Source organism: Puma concolor, chromosome B2, assembly GCF_028749965.1.
Source record: "Puma concolor isolate L17-30 chromosome B2, mPumCon1.1.hap2, whole genome shotgun sequence".
NCBI lineage: Eukaryota > Metazoa > Chordata > Mammalia > Carnivora > Felidae > Puma > Puma concolor.
This window is the reverse complement of record NC_141671.1, coordinates 30705077-30724051: the sequence shown is the minus strand read 5'-3', so window position 1 is coordinate 30724051 and position 18975 is coordinate 30705077. Positions and strand designations below refer to the sequence as shown.

General features: G+C 45.4%; 2 protein-coding genes across 4 annotated transcripts in view; one reads left to right on the top strand and one right to left on the bottom strand.

Annotated features, from left to right (window-relative positions):
- Positions 1 to 18975, top strand: part of LOC112853766 (class I histocompatibility antigen, Gogo-B*0103 alpha chain-like) — a 112149-nt gene that overhangs the window by 1142 nt on the left and 92032 nt on the right. The window contains exons 4-8 of one of the 3 annotated variants that reach the window (XM_086705857.1): positions 599 to 874; positions 991 to 1098; positions 1529 to 1565; positions 1706 to 1753; positions 1882 to 2258. In XM_086705857.1, coding sequence (XP_086561983.1) covers positions 599 to 874; positions 991 to 1098; positions 1529 to 1565; positions 1706 to 1712 — 428 coding nt within the window. In that variant the 3' untranslated portion in view covers positions 1713 to 1753; positions 1882 to 2258. Of the gene's footprint in view, positions 1 to 598; positions 875 to 990; positions 1099 to 1528; positions 1577 to 1705; positions 1754 to 1881; positions 2259 to 18975 lie in introns of those variants that run through there. The other 2 variants (XM_086705856.1, XM_086705855.1) reach the window with 2 other exon arrangements.
- Positions 1 to 18975, bottom strand: part of LOC112853700 (class I histocompatibility antigen, Gogo-B*0101 alpha chain-like) — a 215150-nt gene that overhangs the window by 157966 nt on the left and 38209 nt on the right. The window lies entirely within an intron of this gene.

Below are 18975 nucleotides of genomic sequence, written 5' to 3'. Positions count from 1 at the left end.
GGGACCGCGGAGCCTCCTTGATCTCCCCTCCACTGGGCTGGTTGCCCACGAGGAAGGGAAAATGGACTCAGTGTCACAATAGCGCCCCTCCCACGGGTGGGAAGAGGGAGATCCCCCTCGGAGTTCATATGCCTACTAGAGACTGACTCACCTTGAGGGTGCTTTTCTCTAAAAGAGAGACAGGAATCCAGTCTCTCCCTGGGGTGCAGGTTGAGACATCCCTGAAATAACCCATCAGCAGTTCCCTCTGACTCTGGCAGCCACCTTGTGAACACTGACCTTCCCTCTCAAGGCCTTGTTCTCCCTGAAAACATGTTTGGAGATCTGAGTCCGGGTATTCTGAGTCATTCACCCTCCACCACACTCAGGACCACAGTGTGTTCCCCCTTAGACCAGCAGCTTCCTACCTGGGCTTCTCTCCCTGATTCCAGAACTTAACAAGGATCAGGAGATCCCAAAGGCTAGACTTCTCTCTGGGTTTTGTGCTTCTTCCATCCAGACCAGTGGTCCTGTCCACCTCAGGATGGTCACGTGGATGCAGTTTCAGTGACCCATAAAGTTAAACCACAGTATGGATTCTCTGTTTCTTCTTCCTCAGAATCTCCCAAAACACGCGTGACCCGCCACCCCATCTCTGACCGTGAGGTGACCCTGAGGTGCTGGGCCCTGGGCTTCTACCCTGCGGAGATCACCCTGACCTGGCAGCGTGATGGGGAGGACCACACCCAGGACACAGAGCTTGTGGAGACCAGGCCTGCGGGAGATGGGAACTTCCAGAAGTGGGCGGCTGTGGTGGTGCCTTCTGGAGAGGAGCAGAGATACACGTGCCATGTGCAGCACGAGGGGCTGCCCGAGCCCATCACCTTGAGATGGGGTAAGGAGGGTTTGGGGTCGAGCCCCTGTCAGGGAACGCAGGGCCCTTCTGGAGAATTTCACAGAGTCATGACTGAAGCTGGATGTCTCTGCCCCTCACCTTCCTTCACTTTCCAGAGCCATCCTCTCAGCCCTCCATCCCCATCCTGGGCATCATTGTTGCTGTGGTTGTCCTTGTGGTCACTGTGGTGGTTGGAGCTGTGATCTGGAGGAAGAAGTGCTCAGGTAGGAACAGAGTGGGGGGATCTGAGTTCACTTGTCCTGCTGGGGGGTTTCCTAGGTAGCACATTGTCCTGCCTGGTTCCTGGGAAGTTCCATCCACACACATGTAGCTGCCCACTCTGGAGCCGTTACTAACATTCACTCTGTAGCAAAGCACTTGTGAAAATGAAGAACAGATTTTCACTTGGTAATTCTGGTGATGGGTACATGATTCCCAGCAGTGACAGGACAGAGGAAGGTCCCTGCTGAGGTCAGACCTCCAGCAAGTCAGGTGGTCCTGTGACCCCACACCTCTTTCTTCATGTGTCCCAATTCTGTCCTATGTGTTCAGTCAGAACTCTGGAAACTTCATTTTGGAGTAGGACTAGGAGGTTGCTCTAGGATCCCATGGCCCATCTGTCCCAGGTGTCTAACATGCTGTTTTCTTCCACAGGAGGAAAAGGACCAAGCTACTTTCATGCTGCACATAAGTATGGAGGAGGTGATCCCTGAAACCTGGAATAGTGTAGACAGGACCCCATGGGGAGCTCACCCCCATCCCCCTGCCCATAGCTGCTCCTTTAGTCTCAGCTCCTGTGGCTCTGATCTCATCTTGTTTGTTCTACCCCAGGCGATGACAGCACTCAGGGCTCTGATTCATCTCTAATGGCTCCTAAGTGTAAGACTATGCAGGGTGAAGTGGGGAGGAGTGGAGGCACTAGGGTCACTTCGAGCATGAGGGGGGCTGTTGAAATGTGGCACTTATGTGACTGACCTAAATGTGTTCATGATGATTTTTTTTCACAGTGTGAGACCCGCTGCCTGTGGGGCACTGAGCGATGCATGATCTGTTCACACCCCCACTTAGTGACATCGAGATCCCCTGAATTCCTGCAGATGGTGTCAGAATGTGTCTGCATTCCTATAAGCATATCGTGAGGACTCAGGAGACTGTCCCCCATGCCCACCATGACCCCTCCCATACTGATTCATGTTCTGTCTCCATTCTTGTCTTTACTTCATGTTGGACTGAGTACTGACGCCTTACTTCCCTACTGAAAATGAGAATCCTGATAGGAATTTGTGTTTTGTAATTCTTAGTATGTGGGCATGATGAGGTAATAAAAGAGAGGATTTGTATGGTTGGAAGAGAAAATAAATGAAAGCCCTGAGAACCTTCCAGACCCCGCTGTTCCTGTACTGTGTCTGTTGCAGGTGCGGACAGGAGAGGGCTGGAGGAGCGGAGCGTGGACGGGGCCTGTGTCCAGTCGGTGCTCAGTGCATAATTAGTGTGACGTGCTCCCTCCTCAGCTGGGTCATGTCTCTGCTCCTTGTCCTCGTCCCTTCTGTGGAACCTTGTCTCACCAGGACCTGAGATCATAGGGGCTTGCATGTCACCTGTCACCAGGAGCTTGTGCAGCAAGAGCTTCCTGTGTCTGGGTCAGCCTAGGCTCCCTCCTGGGTTGTGACCTCAGCCCCCTCTTTTGGGTTGTTTTTTCCCCCTTGTTTCTGTGGAGCATCAGACCTGTTCTGCTCTTGTGTCTGAGTTCCTGTCTCATTCTCCCCGGATGACCCCGGTGGCTGTAGCACCAAGAGTTCTTTGGACTGTCGTTCCCACAGGCCTAGATGGGCCCTGCACACAGGAGTCTCTGGGGTTTGCAGAGATGGATTTTCAGATTCATCCATCTCCTCCCTCTAGAGTTGTGTTCTGGATTATTCTTTACATCCTGATTTAGACAGAGAGGAATCTGAGAGTTTCTTATCCTTTTTCAACTTCCGTTAGTTTCTACCTTCCTTGCCTTTCTGCCCTCTCTTCCTGCCCTTAGTTCCAGTGATGCTGGTGCTGGTTCACATCCAAGTTCATGGATGTATAAAGCAGGGTCTAATGTAGATTTCTATTTGGTTGGAGAAAGGGCCCCATAAACCTATGTACAGTGATTCTGAAGATAGGACTGTAACTGTGTGGGAGGGGGGAGCTGAGCAGAGAGAGGGAGGGGCAGCCCTGGGGGAAAGTAGAGACGACACTGATGGTGAGGTGGGGGCACTTTATGCAGGAGCTGCCACGAACTGGCTGTGCCTGAGGCTCATCCAGAAGACAGAGGTCCTCTCTGCTGACCACTCTTTCCACTGATAATGTCGTGTGCCACGTGCAGGACCCGCTGTTTTTTCATCTAGGACACCTCAGTTAGTAAGAAGAGGCAAACGTGCTGGTCTTGTGGAGAATATGTCCTAGGGGTGAGTGACAGACTCCACTTGACCCTGGAACAAAGTGGGGACTGAGGGCAATGACCCCTTTGAGGAGTCAGAAATCCAAATGTAACTTTTGACTCCTCTGAAACTTAAATACTACCACCATAACGTATTGTTGATAAGAAGCCTTACTGAAAACAGGAACAGTCATTTAACACATGGTTTGTATGTTACATGGATATGTAACATGTATTCTTATAATAAATTAAGCTGGAGAAAATAGTAAGAAACCATAAGAGAAACTGCATTGACAGCACTTATTGTAAAAAAGTCCACATATCAGTGGATGTGCCCAGTTCAAACCAGTGTAATTCAGAGTCAAGTGTATACTGTATAAATGTGGTAAATAAGGAAAGTGTTTACATTGGAAATTGGTTGGGGCACCTGGGTGGCTCAGTCTGTTAAGCCTCTGACTTCAGCTCAGGTCATGATCTCATGGTTCATGGGTTCGAGCCCCACATGGGGCTCTGTGCTGACAGCTCAGAGCCTGGAGCCTATTTCAGATTCTGTGCCTCCCTCTCTCTCTGCCCCTCCCCCACTTGTGCTCTGTCTCCCTTGTCTCAAATATAAATAAACATTAAAAAAATAAAAAATACAAAAATAAATTGGAATTTGGTAGGTGCTTTGAGGAAGGTGATCCGGAGAGTTACTTGTGCGGGGACAGGGAAGGTGGCTACTTTTCTATGGTGGTAAGTGTGAGCCTCACTGGGAAGGTGATCTCTGAGAGATGTGCAGGACACAAGGAATTGTTGAAGAGCATGTCTCAGGGAGTTCTTTCCAGGCAGGGGAACCTCCAGGCACACACACTAGGGCAGGAGCATGTCCTTGTTCAAGGAAGGGTGAGAGGCCACTGTGGCTGGAGCAGAGAGCATGTAAATGCGGTCAGATATCTAGGCCTTAGGATTAGCAGGCTTTTGAGTTTTCTCTGAGTGACATGTGGAGTCACCGGATGGTTTAGATCAGATGGTCCACGTAGTACTATTTGTCTTAGCAGCATCTGTTGATGCTGTGCAGAATCGAGAGGTGAAGGGCAGGAGACCAGTAGGGAAAGTGTAGGAAGCCAGTGCAGTTTCCAGTAGGGGAGAATGTTGGATTTATTTAGGGGTTTGAGGAGAGAAAATAACAGGAAGTGACTGTACTCTTGGTGTGTGTGTGTGTGTGTGTGTGTGTGTGTGTGTGTGTGTGTGTTCTGGATACATTTAAAGATGAACTTTGCAGCATGTCCTAATGTATTACTTCTGGGTTGTGAGAAGGAGGAATCGAGGACAGCATCCAATACTTCAGACTGCAAGAAGAAAGGAGGGGTATCTTCCAATGAGACAGGGAAGATTTTGGAAGTAGGACATTCGGGGAAGTTGCATCACAAGCACCCAATATAGGAATGTCGAATCTGAGATTATGAGAAATGCAAGCGAAGTTCCAGCTGGATATAGAGTGCAGGGTGGGAGAAATATCTAGGTTGGAGAAATAGATGTGGAGGTGACACCATATAAATGATGTTTAGAGCCTTCAGCATACATGAGGTCACCAAGGGATGATGGCCATAGAAGAGAGAGGATCAGGACCAAACCCTGGAGTCGTCAGCATGAAGCAAGCTGATCAGAGCACACCCAGAGCACACTGCACAGTTCTGGTTCTGCACCTAGAAGGCACACACTCTGGGGAGACCCAGCTTTCAGTGTGCACAGAAATTTCCTGGACTTATGAAGAGCTAGACAATCTGGAGTAGAGTGTGAGATTCCGGGTTTATAACAAGGTTGGTGATGCTTCTGGTCTTCAGATCACACACTGAGCACCAAGCACATAAAGCAGGATCCCACGTGGCTGTGCCTCAGCCTCTCCTGTGGGGCTTATTAAGTAGTGATTCGTGGGTCCACGCCCAACACTCTAACAGGGTATGTGGAGAGAGGCCTGAGTGTTTTGTAATGAACCCACGAGCAATCCTGGGGTTCCACCAGATAGAGTTGCAGTGAAGTCACTGATGAGAGCCCTCATTGTGGGAAGGGGTCTTACATCCACATTGAAATGTTGTTGTTTTTTCTAGGAAGAAAAATGCAAGACCTGCTGGGAGATACATATTTTCTCTCCCAGGGGACAGAGCCAGGTGGCAGATTGAGGAAGTGGTTATCAGCTCAACATAAAATCTCTGAGATAACAAGAGTGTAGATCTTAAATGTTTTCCCCACACAAAAGGAAATAGTAACTATGTGACAAGTTGCAGGTCTAGGGTAATGTTCTGGTTGTAAGCATTTCGCAGCATAGAAACGTATCAAATCAAGGGATTGTAGCCTTAAACTGACACAATGGTGTATGTCAGTTATATCTCAGTAAAACTGGTGAAAAAAAAGTCTGAAATCATGCTCTCTGAAGCTATTCCCCACATTGACTTCTGACTCTTTGGGATACATATGTACAGTTACAGAGACTTGGATGAGAGAGAATGTGGGGCCTTGTTCTATTTCAAGGAATGTCACAAACCAGGCTTGAGTCTACACAGACGGGAACAGAATCCACAATGGACCCAAGGGGGAGGCTTACGTGTAACCAGGGCCCTGCTCCTGGGTATAGATGTCACCGTCACAACAGAGTCCCCTGACATAGCACACTGGATCCGGAGGCTAGGACTGCTGTTGCTGCTGGCCCTTGCAACTAACTGCATGACACCACTGTTACTCAAACACCTGTGCCAAATGCCATGTAGTGCGGTCCCAGCCTATCTGTCCCATGTCCTGAGAGAGATTCTGGCAGGTGGTCACGTGACTGTGAAGTTTCATGCCACGTCCAATGCAAGACTGTTTGGCAAAATGGGTTCTCCTCTCCATGGTCTCTGCCCTCCGTCAAGATTTTTAAATGTGGAAATCCTTTAAATACTTTTTTTTTTAACGTTTATTTATTTTTGAGACAGAGAGAGACAGAGCATGAATGGAGGAGGGTCAGAGAGAGAGGGAGACACAGAATCTGAAACAGGCTCCAGGCTCTGAGCTGTCAGCCCAGAGCCTGACGCGGGGCTCGAACTCACGGACCCTGAGATCATGACCTGAGCTGAAGTCGGACGCCTTACCCGACTGAGCCACCCAGGCGCCCCTAAACGTGGAAATCTTTTATGTGGGAAGAGGGTACTAGTTCTGGGCATGGAAACTGGGCATGAAAAAGAATGACAAATTACAACATTTGGAGCAGTGATTTGAGACTACAACTTGATATGATACATTGTAGGCACTCAGGTCAGATTGGAGGAAGGAGTGACTAAATACAGCGTCTTTCAACTTTTCCCCTTGATAGTTGTTATGGGATCCAGCTTTTGTCTACTCCAGTTGTACTCACAAGTAAGTGGAGTAGCACTGTCGGGTGATGAAGTGATTGTTCAAAATGTCTTCTCCAGCCTTTGTCTCTTCCTAGGATTAAGTAACCCAGATCTGTAACACTTCAGATAATCCTCATACATACAGTAAGACTTCATATTTCTTTGTACATGCCCGTATTTCTGGGCAGAGTATCCAAAATTTACCAGGTTTTATGTGACCCTCACAAAAGTCTAAAAAATCATTCTAGGTTAGACATTGTGCTCGTCCACGTCTGGTCCATGAACAGCTAGTAATCAAACTGTGTTTAGCAGATCCAATGACGATATACAGGCTTATTTTTGTCTTGATTGCCAGTCTGAGACAGGATAAGGTTTCACTTTCATTTCTGTCTCTATCTGTTGTGGGCTGATGCACATTCACAGACCAGCGCTGGCTCACAGAAGACACAGATCACCATTGGTTTAGGTAGACTTGTATTCTACCACCTTGTGTGGTGCTGGATAAATCGCAGAAATGAAAAAATTGTGAATGGGGATCCTCTTCCAATAACACAGTAGACTAAGTTTTAAAGCTGACTCTTCCTATAAAAACAGCTAACAATGATTATATATGTGTGTGTGTTATTATGTATACATATGTATATATTTTATATATATTTGGGTTATGTGTATATATATAACCCCCAAAAAAAACAATCAAGAAAATAATAATCATTTAGGCCAAAATATAATAATGGGCAAAAAGCCAGGGATGATGGTTGCTCTGATACTTAAGGTGTATTTCAAATCTAGAAAATCTTAGCTTGCCTTCTCAGGCTCATGAACTTAATAGACAGGAAATAATGCCCAGAGCTTATTCTATTCCATGAGAAACATCCCTCCCTGAAAATATGGGAACCTAAGACTCATAGATTCATATCTTCAGGAAAGGGTGACACAAATCACATCGACTCTAAGATATTATTCTAAGGAGTTTGCTTGGAGCTAGCACAAAGTGAGCAAACAGCTACTTCAAAGAATTTCCAATCATAGACTAACGCTTCTGTGATTTGTAGTCCAAATTTGCGTTTATTTGGGGCCAAAATACCTTCTAGTCATTAGTTTAGTTTATTATTGTTCTGGATTGATATTGACTCAAATTTGTAAGAAAGAAACAGATTTCTCTAGACAAATCTACATTTAACCTGTGTATCAAAAAATTTACACAAAGAATTGCCCAAAGAAAAAGAAAAACTCGTAGCATGAAATGTAAAGTACAAACGGGAATAGACTGTGATTGAGCAACTTTAGAGAGAATAGGTAGTAAAAAGAAGGTCATAAAATTTCAATATTGCATTCATAGGACATAAAATATAACATGACCAGCATATGCTATAAATATATAAGTTAGAATAAATATTATGTATATGACATAAAGGAAAATTGCTAGTAAAGAGAGACAGCAACATTTTATAGTGATAAAAGAGTCAAACTATCAGAAGGATGAAACAATTCTGAATATATAGTCACCTCAGCACCAAATACATGAAAACAAAACAGAAGTTGAGAAACAGATAATACAACTGTAATAGTCAGAAACTGCAATATATCACTTTCCATAATGGAAAGAACATCTATGCAGAGATCAATAAACATAAAGAAGACTTGAGCTGTACTATAAACCAATAGTACATTCTGACATTTATTGAACATTCCAGCCATCAACAGAATACACATTCTTTTCAAATGCACGTGGAGATTTCTTGTGGATAAATCATATATATTCCATTATATGTGTGTGTGTGTGTGTGTGTGTGTGCGCGTGTGTGTGCATGTGCGTGTGCGTGTATACCACCTCTTTTTTTATCCATTCATCAGTAGATGGACATTTGGGCTCTCTCTATCATTTAGCTATTGTTGATAATGCTGCTATAAACATTGGGTGTTTTATGTACAAATACGTATTTTGTACCCTTTGCGTAAATGCCTGGTACTGCAATTGCTGGATCATAGAATGTTTCTATTATTAGTTTTCTCAGGAATCTCCACACTATTCTCCAGAGTGGCTACACCAGTTTACATTCCCACCAACACTGCAAGAGGGTTCCCCTTTCTCCACATGCTCGCAGAAATCTGTCTTGATGACTACTGCTTTGTAATGTAGCTTGAAATCTAGAATCATGATGCCTCCTGTTTTTTGTTTTTCAGAGTTGCTTTGGCTATTCGGGTCTTTTGTGGTTCCATACAAATTTTAGGATTATTTGTCCTAGCTCTGTGAAAAATGCTGGTGGTATTTTGATAGGGATTGCATTAAATGTATAGATTGCTTTGGGTAGGATAGACATTTTAACAATGTTTGTTCTTCTAATCCATGAGCATGGAATGCTTTTCCATTTCTTTGTGTCTTCTTCAATTTCTTTCATAAGTGTTCTATAGTTATCAGAGTCCAGAACTTTTTCCTCTTTAGTTAGGTTTATTCCTAGGTATCTTATTGTTTTTTGTGCAACCCCAAATAGGATTGGTTCTTTGTTTCTTTTTTTTCTACCTTGTTATTCATGTTTACAAATGCAGCAGATTTCTGTACATCGACTTGACAGTCTGCTATTTTGCTGAATTCATGTGTTAGTTCTAGCAATTTTTTGGTGGAATCTTTTGAGTTTTCTACACACAGTACTATGTCTTCTGAGAAGAGTGAAAGTTTGAGTACTTCCTTGCCAATTTGGATGCCTTTTGTTTCATTTTGTTGTCTGATTTCTGAAGCTAAGACTTCCAGTGTATGCTGATTTTCTGAGGAGTCTTTTGCCCAGACTCTCCCTCCCACTGTCCTCCTGCCATCACCAAGGGGAGCGCTGTGGCATGGTGCTCAGAGCCTTGTCCAGACTTGTCCCCTGTCTTGGCGCCCCTCCTCCTCCCTCCCCTCCAGTGCAGGCACCTGCCCTTGGCCCTCCTCCACCCTGCGCCAACACCCGCAATGTCCTGTCCCCTCTCCTTCATCCCACCCTCACTCCCTTGTGGCCTCCACTCTCCCTGTGCGCAGGAATCCCAGTCTCCTTGGTCCCTCTGCACCCCTCCCCTATGGCCCCATGCCTGTTCACACTCCTTGCCCACATGCTGGGCCCTCACCAAGCTCTCCTCTCTCAGGAGCTCCTCCCTTGGGGCCCTGCCATCAGCACCCCTTCCTCCTGGCTCTTGGCCCAAGTCCCCTCCTCTCCTGTCAGCCTCTGATTCAAGTTTGTTCTGAAACATTCAGTCCCCCCTTCCCAGACCCTCAACACTAGTCTCCCCTGCTGGCTACTGCCTTCCCCTCTCCCCCACCAACCAGAAAACTGCTTGAGGTCCCGCTGCCTTTATTCTTGGCCCTAACCCCATCCTTTGGTTCCATGACCTCAGTGGGCCCCACTCCTGACATCTGGTCTCCAAACTGGCTGTCCAGCCACGTGGTCAGCACAAGGCTTTCCACACAGCCAGCCTTCTCCCAGCCTGCCCATCCTGGGCTGGAAGTCTCCCCCTAACCCTCCTTGGAGATATGACCTGCCCTCCTCCCAGAACCACCACCACCATGCAGGTCCTTCCCCAAGGTGTGCACCAGGGTGTGTAGAATCTATTTTCTCTTCTACTGCCCTGCCTTTCTTTTCTTTTCTTTTCTTTTCTTTTCTTTTCTTTTCTTCTTTCTTTCTTTCTTTATTTCTTTCTTTTCTTTTCTTTTCTTTTTTGGAAGCATTGCTGAGGCACTTTATGACCATTTTCTTTTTTCTTTAATATGAAATTTATTGTCAAATTGGTTTCCATACAACACCCAGTGCTCATCCCAAAAGGTGCCCTCCTCAATACCCATCACCAACCCTCCCCTCCCTCCCACCCCCCATCAACCCTCAGTTTGTTCTCAGTTTTTAAGAGTCTCTTATGCTTTGGCTGTCTCCCTTTCTAACCTCTTTTTTTTTATCCCCTCTCCCATGGACTTCTGTTAAGTTTCTCAGGATCCACATAAGAGTGAAAACATATGGGACCTGTCTTTCTCTGTATGACTTATTTCACTTAGCATAACACTCTCCAGTTCCATTCACGTTGCTACAAAAGGGCTTATTTCATTCTTTCTCATTGCCACGTAGTATTCCATTGTGTATATAAACCACAACTTCTTTATCCATTCATCAGTTGATGGACATTTAGGCTCTTTCCATAATTTGGCTATTGTGGAGAGTGCTGCTATAAACATTAGGGTGCAAGTGCCCCTATGCATCAGCACTCCTGTATCCCTTGGGTAAATTCCTAGCAGTGCTATTGCTGGGTTATAGGGTAGATCTATTTTTAAGTTTTTGAGGAACCTCCACACTGTTTTCCAGAGAGGCTGCACCAGTTTGCATGCCCACCAACAGTGCAAGAGGGTTCCCGTTTCTCCACATCCTCGCCAACATCTATAGTCTCCTGATTTGTTCATTTTAGCCACTCTGACTGATGTGAGGTGATATCTGAGTGTGGTTTTGATTTGTATTTCCCTGATGAGGAGCAACATTGAGCATCTTTTCATGCGCCTGTTGGCCATCTGGATGTCTTCTTTTTTTTTTTTTTTTTTTTTTTTTCAACGTTTATTTATTTTTGGGACAGAGAGAGACAGAGCATGAACGGGGGAGGGTCAGAGAGAGAGGGAGACACAGAATCGGAAACAGGCTCCAGGCTCTGAGCCATCAGCCCAGAGCCTGACGCGGGGCTCGAACTCATGGACCGCGAGATCGTGACCTGGCTGAAGTCGGACGCCCAACCGACTGCGCCACCCAGGCGCCCCTGGATGTCTTCTTTAGAGAAGTGTCTATTCATGTTTTCTGCCCAATTCTTCACTGGGTTATTTGTTTTTCAGGTGTGGAGTTTGGTGAATTCTTTATAGATTTTGGATACTAGCCCTTTGTCCAATATGTCATTTGCAAATATCTTTTCCCATTCCATTGGTTGCCTTTTAGTTTTGTTGACTGTTTCCTTTGCAGTGAAGAAGCTTTTTATCTTCATGAGGTCCCAATAGTTCATCTTTGCTTTTAATTCCCTTGCCTTTGGGGATGTGTCAAGTAAGGAATTGCTGTGGCTGAGGTCAGAGAGGTTTTGTCCTGCTTTCTCCTCTAGGGTTTTGATGGTTTCCTGTCTCACATTCAGGTCCTTTATCCATTTTGAGTTTATTTTTGTGAATGGTGTGAGAAAGTGGTCTAGTTTCATCCTTCTGCATGTTGCTGTCCAGTTCTCCCAGCACCATTTGTTAAAGAGACTGTCTTTTTTCCATTGGATGTTCTTTCCTGCTTTGTCAAAGATGAGTTGGCCATACGTTTGTGGATCTAGTTCTGGGGTTTCTCTTCTATTCCATTGGTCTATGTGTCTGTTTTTGTGCCAATACCATGCTGTCTTGATGATGACAGCTTTGTAGTAGAGGCTAAAGTCTGGGATTGTGATGCCTCCTGCTTTGGTCTTCTTCTTCAAAATTACTTGGCTATTCGGGGTCTTTGCGGTTCCATACAAATTTTAGGATTGCTTGTTCTACTTTCGAGAAGAATGCTGGTGCAATTTTGATTGGGATTGCATTGAATGTGTAGATAGCTTTGGATAGTATTGACATTTTGACAATATTTATTCTTCCAATCCATGAGCATGGAATGTTTTTCCATTTCTTTATATCTTCTTTAATTTCCTTCATAAGCTTTCTATAGTTTTCAGCATACAGATCTTTTACATCTTTGGTTAGATTTATTCCTAGATATTTTATGCTTCTTAGTGCAATTCTGAATGGGATCAGTTTCTTTATTTGTCTTCCGTTGTTTCATTGTTAGTGTATAAGAATGCAACTGATTTCTGTACATTCATTTTCTATCCTGCGACTTTGCTGAATTCACGTATCAGTTCTAGCAGACTTTGGGTGGAGTCTATTGGGTTTTCCATGTATAATATCATGTCATCTGCAAAAAGTGAAATCTTGACTTCAAAGGCCAATTTTGATGCCTTTGATTTCCTTTTGTTGTCTGATTGCTGATTCTAACACTACGTTAAACAACAGCAGTGAGAGTGGACATCCCTGTCGTGTTCCTGATCTCAGGGGGAAGCTCTCAGTTTTTCCCCATTGAGGATGATATTAGCTGTGAGCTTTTCATGAATGGCTTTTATGATGTTTAAATATGTTCCTTCTATCCCGACTTTCTCGAGGGTTTTTATTAAGAAAGGATGCTGAATTTTGTCAAATTCTTTTTCTGCATCGATTGACAGGATCATATGTTTCTATCTTTTCCTTTATTAATGTGATGTATCACATTGATTGATTGGCAAATGTTGAGCCAGCCCTGCAGCCCAGGAATGAATCCCACTTGTTCATGGTGAATAATTCTTTTCATATGCTGTTGAATTCAGTTTGCTAGTATCTTATTGAGAATTTTTGCATCCATATTCATCAGGGATATTGGCCTGTAGTTCTCTTTTTTTGCTGGGTCTCTGTCTGGTTTGGGAATCAAAGTAATGCTGGCTTCATAAAATGAGTCTGGAAGTTTTCCTTCCCTTTCTATTTTTGGAACAGTTTGAGGAGGATAGGTATTCTCTGCTTTAAATGTTGGTAGAATTTCCCTGGGAAGCCATCTGGTCCTGGACTCTTATTTGTTGGGAGAGTTTTGATAAGTGATTCAATTTCTTTGCTGGTTAGGGGTCTGTTCAAGTTTTCTATTTCTTCCTGTTTGAGTTTTGGAAGTATGTAGGTGCTTAGGAATTTGTCCATTTCTTCCAGGTTGTCCAGTTTGTTGGCATGTAATTTTTCATAGTCTTCCCTGGTAATTGCTTGTATTTCTGTAGGATTGGTTGTAATCATTCCATTTTCATTCATGATTTTATCTATTTGGGTCATCTCCCTTTCCTTTTTAGAAGCCTGGCTAGATGTTTATCAATTTTGTTTATTTTTTCAAAAAACCAACTCTTGGTTTCATTGATCTGCTCTATAGTTTTTTAGAGTCTATACTGTTTATTTCTGCTCTGATCTTTATTATTTCTCTTCTTCTGCTGGTTTGGGGTGTCTTTGTTGTTCTGCTTCTAGTTCCTTTAGGTGTGCTGTTAGATTTTGTATTTGGGATTTTTCTTGTTTCTTGAGATAGGTCTGGATTGCAAGGTATTTTCCTCTCAGGACTGCCTTCGTTGCATCCCAAAGCGTTTGGATTGTTGTATTTTCATTTTTGTTTGTTTCCATATATTTCTTAATTTTTTCTCTAATTGCCTGGTTGACCCATTCATTCTTTTGTAGGGTGTTCTTTAACCTCCATGCTATTGGAGGTTTTCCAGACTTTTTTCTGTGGTTGATTTCAAGCTTCATAGCATTGTGGTCTGAAAGTATGCATGGTATGATCTCAATTCTTGTATACTTCTAAAGGGCTGTTTTGTGACCCAATATGTGATCTATCTTGGAGAATGTTCCATGTGCACTTGAGAAGAAAGTATATTCTGTTGCTTTGGGATGCAGAGTTCTAAATGTATCTGTCAAGTCCATCTGATCCAATGTATCATTCAGGGCCCTTGTTTCCTTATTGATCCTGCGTCTAGATGCTCTATCCATTGTTGTAAGTCGAGTATTAAAGTCCCTTGTAACTACCACATTCTTATCAATAAGGTTGCTTATGTTTGTGATTGTTTTATATATTTGGGGGCTCCCATATTCGGCACATAGACATTTATAATTGTTAGCTCTTCCAGATGGATAGACCCTGTAATTATTATATAATGCCCTTCTTTATCTCTTGTTACAGCCTTTATTTTAAAGTCTAGTTTGTCTGATATAAGTATGGCTACTCCAGCTTTCTTTTGAGTTCCAGTAGCATGATAGATAGTTCTCCATCCCCTCAGTTTCAATCTGAAGGTGTCCTCAGGTCTAAAATGTGTCTCTTGTAGACAGCAGATCTATGGGTCTTGCTTTTTTATCCATTTTGATACCCTATGTCTTTTGGTTGGAGCATTTAGTCCATTTACAGTCAGAGTTAGTATAGAAAGATATGGGTTTAGAGTCATTGCGATGTCCGTAGGTTTCATGCTTGTCGCGATGTCTCTGGTACTTTGTCTCACAGGATCCCCCTTAGGATCTCTTGTAGGGCTGGTTTAGTGGTGATGAATTCCTTCAGTTTTTGTTTGTTTGGGAAGACCTTTATCTCTTCTTCTATTTAAATGACAGACTTGCTGGATAAAGGATTCTCGGCTGCATATTTTTTCTGTTCATCACATTGAAGATTTCCTGCCATTCCTTTCTGGCCTGCCAAGTTTCTGTAGATAGATCCATCACTAGTCTTATGGGTCTCCCTTTATATGTTACAGTGTGTTTATCCCTAGCTGCTTTCAGAATTTTGTCTTTATCCTTGTATTTTGCCAGTTTCACTATGATATGTCATGCAGATGATCGATTCAAGTTAGGTCTGAAGAGAGTTCTTTGTGCTCTTGGATTTCAATGCCTTTTTCCTTTCCCAGATCAGGGAAGTTCTCAACTATGATTTCTTCAAGTACACCTTCAGCTCCTTTCTCTCTCTCTTCCTCTTTTGGAATTCCTAGTTACAGATATTGTTCCATTTGATTGTATCACTTAGTTCTCTAATTCTTCCCTCATACTCCTGGAGTTTTTTGTCTCTCTTTTCTCAGCTTCCTCTTTTTCCATAGTTTCATCTCCTAATTCACCTCTGCCTCTTCAGTCCAAGCTGTGGTCGCCTCCATTTTAATTTGCACCTCACTTATAGCATTTTTTTAGCTCATGACTATTTCTTAGTTCCTTGTTCTCTGTAGCCATAGATTGTCTGCTGTCCTCTATCCTTTTTTCAACCCCAGCGATTAATTTTATGACTATTATTCTAAATTCTTGTTCCATTTTGTTGCTGAAATCGTTTTTGATCAATTCGTTAGCTGTCGCTACTTCCTAGAGTTCCTTTTGAGGAGAATTCTTCTCTTTCGTCATTTTGGATAGTCCCTGGGGTGGTGCGGAACTGAAGGGCACTTCCCCTGTGCTGGTTGGAGTAACTTGTGTTGGTGGGCAGGGCCGCAGTCAGACCTGAGGTCTGCCTCCAGCCCACCCCTGGGGCCACAGTCAGACTGCTGTGTCCCTTATCTTCCCCTCTCCCAGGGTCAGGACTCACTGTGGAGTGGTGTGGCCCCTGTCTGGGCTACTTGCACACTGCCAGGCTTGTGGTGCTGCTTCCATGGGATCTGGCATATTAGCCGGGGTGGATCTGCTGCAACGTGTGCAGGGGTGGGAGGGTCAGGATTAGCTCACTTTGCTGTCAGTGGTCCCCTGTGGGAAGGGCCCTGCAGCACCAGGAGGGAGGCAGGCCGTTGGGAGGGATGGATCCACAGAAGCACAGCGTTGGGTTTTGTGCGGTGCAAGCAAGTTCAGTGATGGGAACTGGTTCCCTTTGGGATTATGGCTGGGGGATGGGAGACAGAGATGGCACTTGCCAGTGCCTTTGTTCCCCGTCGAGCTAAGTTCTGTCTTCTGGGGCACAACTCTCCCTCCTGGCATCCTCTCGCCTTCCCTGCTAACTGAGAGCAGAGCTGATGACTTATAACATTCCAGATGTTAACTCCCGCTGGCTGTCAGAACACACTCCGTCCGGCCCCTCCGCTTTTGCCAGTCAGACTCGGGGCCTCTGCCTTGCCGGGCGGGCTGCCCCTCCACCACCCTGGCTCCCTCCTGCCAGTCTGTGTAGCACACACCGTCTCTCCACCCTTCCTACCCTCTTCCATGGGCCTCTTGTCTATGCTTGGCTCTGGACAGTCTGTTCTGCTAGCCTTCTGGCGGTTTTCTGGGTTATTTAAGCAGATTGGGTGGAATCTAAGTGATCAGCAGGATGCGGTGAGCCCAGCATCCTCCTATGCCACCATCTTCTAGTCTCTCCTGCCAAATAAAATTAATTTATAAACAGCTTTATTAGGGCATCATTGATCACCAAGATTTGCGTGTATTTAATGTGTACATTCTGATGACTGATCATGTGAATGCATCATGATACCATTACAGCATGTGTGTGTGGGAAGGGGTCGTGGTGGGGAGTGGGCCACTGTCCCTATCTCCTCACATTATGCTACCAGGAACAAGGACACATTCGGACACCTTCTACACATAAAGGAGTCTAGGGTTCTTGATGTCACTAAGTGGCAGTGAGAACAAACCTCGTATCATTCAGTCCCCCAGGAGGCAGCTGGCTCACACTGTGAAAACTAATCATGAACACATTCACGTCAGTTATTATAAGTGGTGACATTTGGAAAAACCTTTCATGCACTCAAAATGTCCAAGTCCAGAGGATTCCCATAACCCCCAATCTCATCCCCACTGTCCCAACCGCTCCCCATGTTATCACTTTTATAAATATATATATTATATATATATAAAATTTGACATATGTATATATTGAATGTTTGTTTATTTTTGAGAGAGAGAGAGAGGGAGGGAGGGACAGAGGGAGGGAGAGAATGGGGGAGGGGCAGAGGGAGAGAGGGAGACATTATATCACTCGGTCCCCCACGAGGCAGCTGGCTCACACTGTGACAGAAAATAATCATGAACACATTCAAGTCAGTCATTCTAAGTGGTAACATTTGTAAAAACCCTCCACGCACTCAAATATCCAAGTCCAGAGGATCCCCTTAACCCAATCTCGTCCCCTGTGCCCCTTCCCACTTTAGCCCCTCCAAGGTCTCACCTTTATATATAATTTGACAAATATATATATATATATATATATATTAAATGTTTATTTTTGAGAGAAAAAGGGAGGGAGGGAGGGAGAGACCGTGGGGGAGGGGCAGAGAGAGAGGGAGACAGAGAGTCTAAGCAGGCTCCAGGCTCTGCACTGTCAGCACAGAGCCTGATGTGGGGCTCGAACTCACGAACTCTGAGCTCATGACCCAAGCTGAAGTCAGATGCTTAACCGACTAAGCCACCCAGGCACCCTGAAGGTCTCACCTTTAGAAGCCTTGAGAGACACATCAGAGCCCTGGGCACTGTCACAGCCACAGTACAACAGGACGTGGTCAGAGCCTCCAGGAGATGAGACAAGGGAGCTATGGGGTGGGTGAGCTCCTCATGGGGTCCCGTCTGCACTACCCAGGGTCTCAGGGATCACCCCGTCCATACTTACTTGCAGACTGAGTGTAGCTCCATCTTTTCCCCTGTGAGAACAAAGCATCGTATCAGAGGCCAGGGAGAAGGCTTGGGCCCTGAGGTCCTAAAGGGGCCCCTGAAATTTTGGCCTCCAAAGAAATTTCCAGAACTTTAACTACAGACCTAGGGCAAGATTACACAATGTGAGGTAAGAGGACATGTGGAAACTAGATCAAAGCCTCCTGGAGGTCTGTGTGCAGCAGGGCTTCCCCTCTGTCCTGTGACTGCTGGGAATCAGGTCCCATCACCAGAAGCATCGAGGTGAATGTTTTGTCTCTTTTTCAGGTGTGATTTTCGAAAGAGTATTAGCAAACAGGGTCCAACTGGGTGAGCACATGTGTGTGGATGGTGCCTCTCAGGACTGAGATAAGACACTGGAAAATTACATATGGCTTGAACCCCTCCCCCCCTCCCCCCATCACTCTCCCTGCAACCTCGTGCAAGAAAACTCTGACCTCACCCCTTTCCCTGCGGGAGCTCTTCCTCCTCCAGGTCCCAGGTCCAGTGACCACAGCTCCAAGGACAGCCAGACCAGCAATGATTCCCATGATGGGGATGTTGGAGTGACGCAGGGGCTCCGGGAACGAAAGGGAAGGTGAGAGTTCTGACCCCTGGGCCTCAGCTGTGATGCCGCTGAAGGTCTACAGAAGGTGTCGTGTATTCTGCTGTGTGGATAGAATCCACCCCTTCATCCCCCTTCTTACTCCATCTCAGGCTGACGGGATCCTGCAGCCTCCCGTGCTGCACAGGCACGTGTATCTCTGCTCCTCTCCCGGAAGGCACCACTACAGCTGCCCATTTCTGGAAGGTCCCGGCTCGGCAGGCCTGGTGTCCACAAGCTCCGTGTCCTGGGTCAGATCCTCCCCATCACACTGCCAGGTCACAGTAATCTCTGTCCGGTAGAAGCCCACAGCCCTTCACTTCAGGGTCCCCCCATGGTCAGAGATGGGGTGGCAGGTCACATGTGTCTGTGGAGGATCTGAGGAGAAGGGTCAGAGACTTTAGGAACTTTGCATCATCCCCCAGGGGCCACCGAAGCAGCACTCATGTGACCATGCTGAGAATGGAGAGGACAATGGGGTGGGCAGGGGAGTGCAAGACTCACATCCCAGCCTGAGCTCCAGGATCTGGCATAACTTCCCATCCCTTGGGAAGGTCTGGAGGCAGGGTAAGTAAGACAGCCTAGGGGAGGAGGCTCAGGGTCCCTGAGTGAGGGAACAGAGAC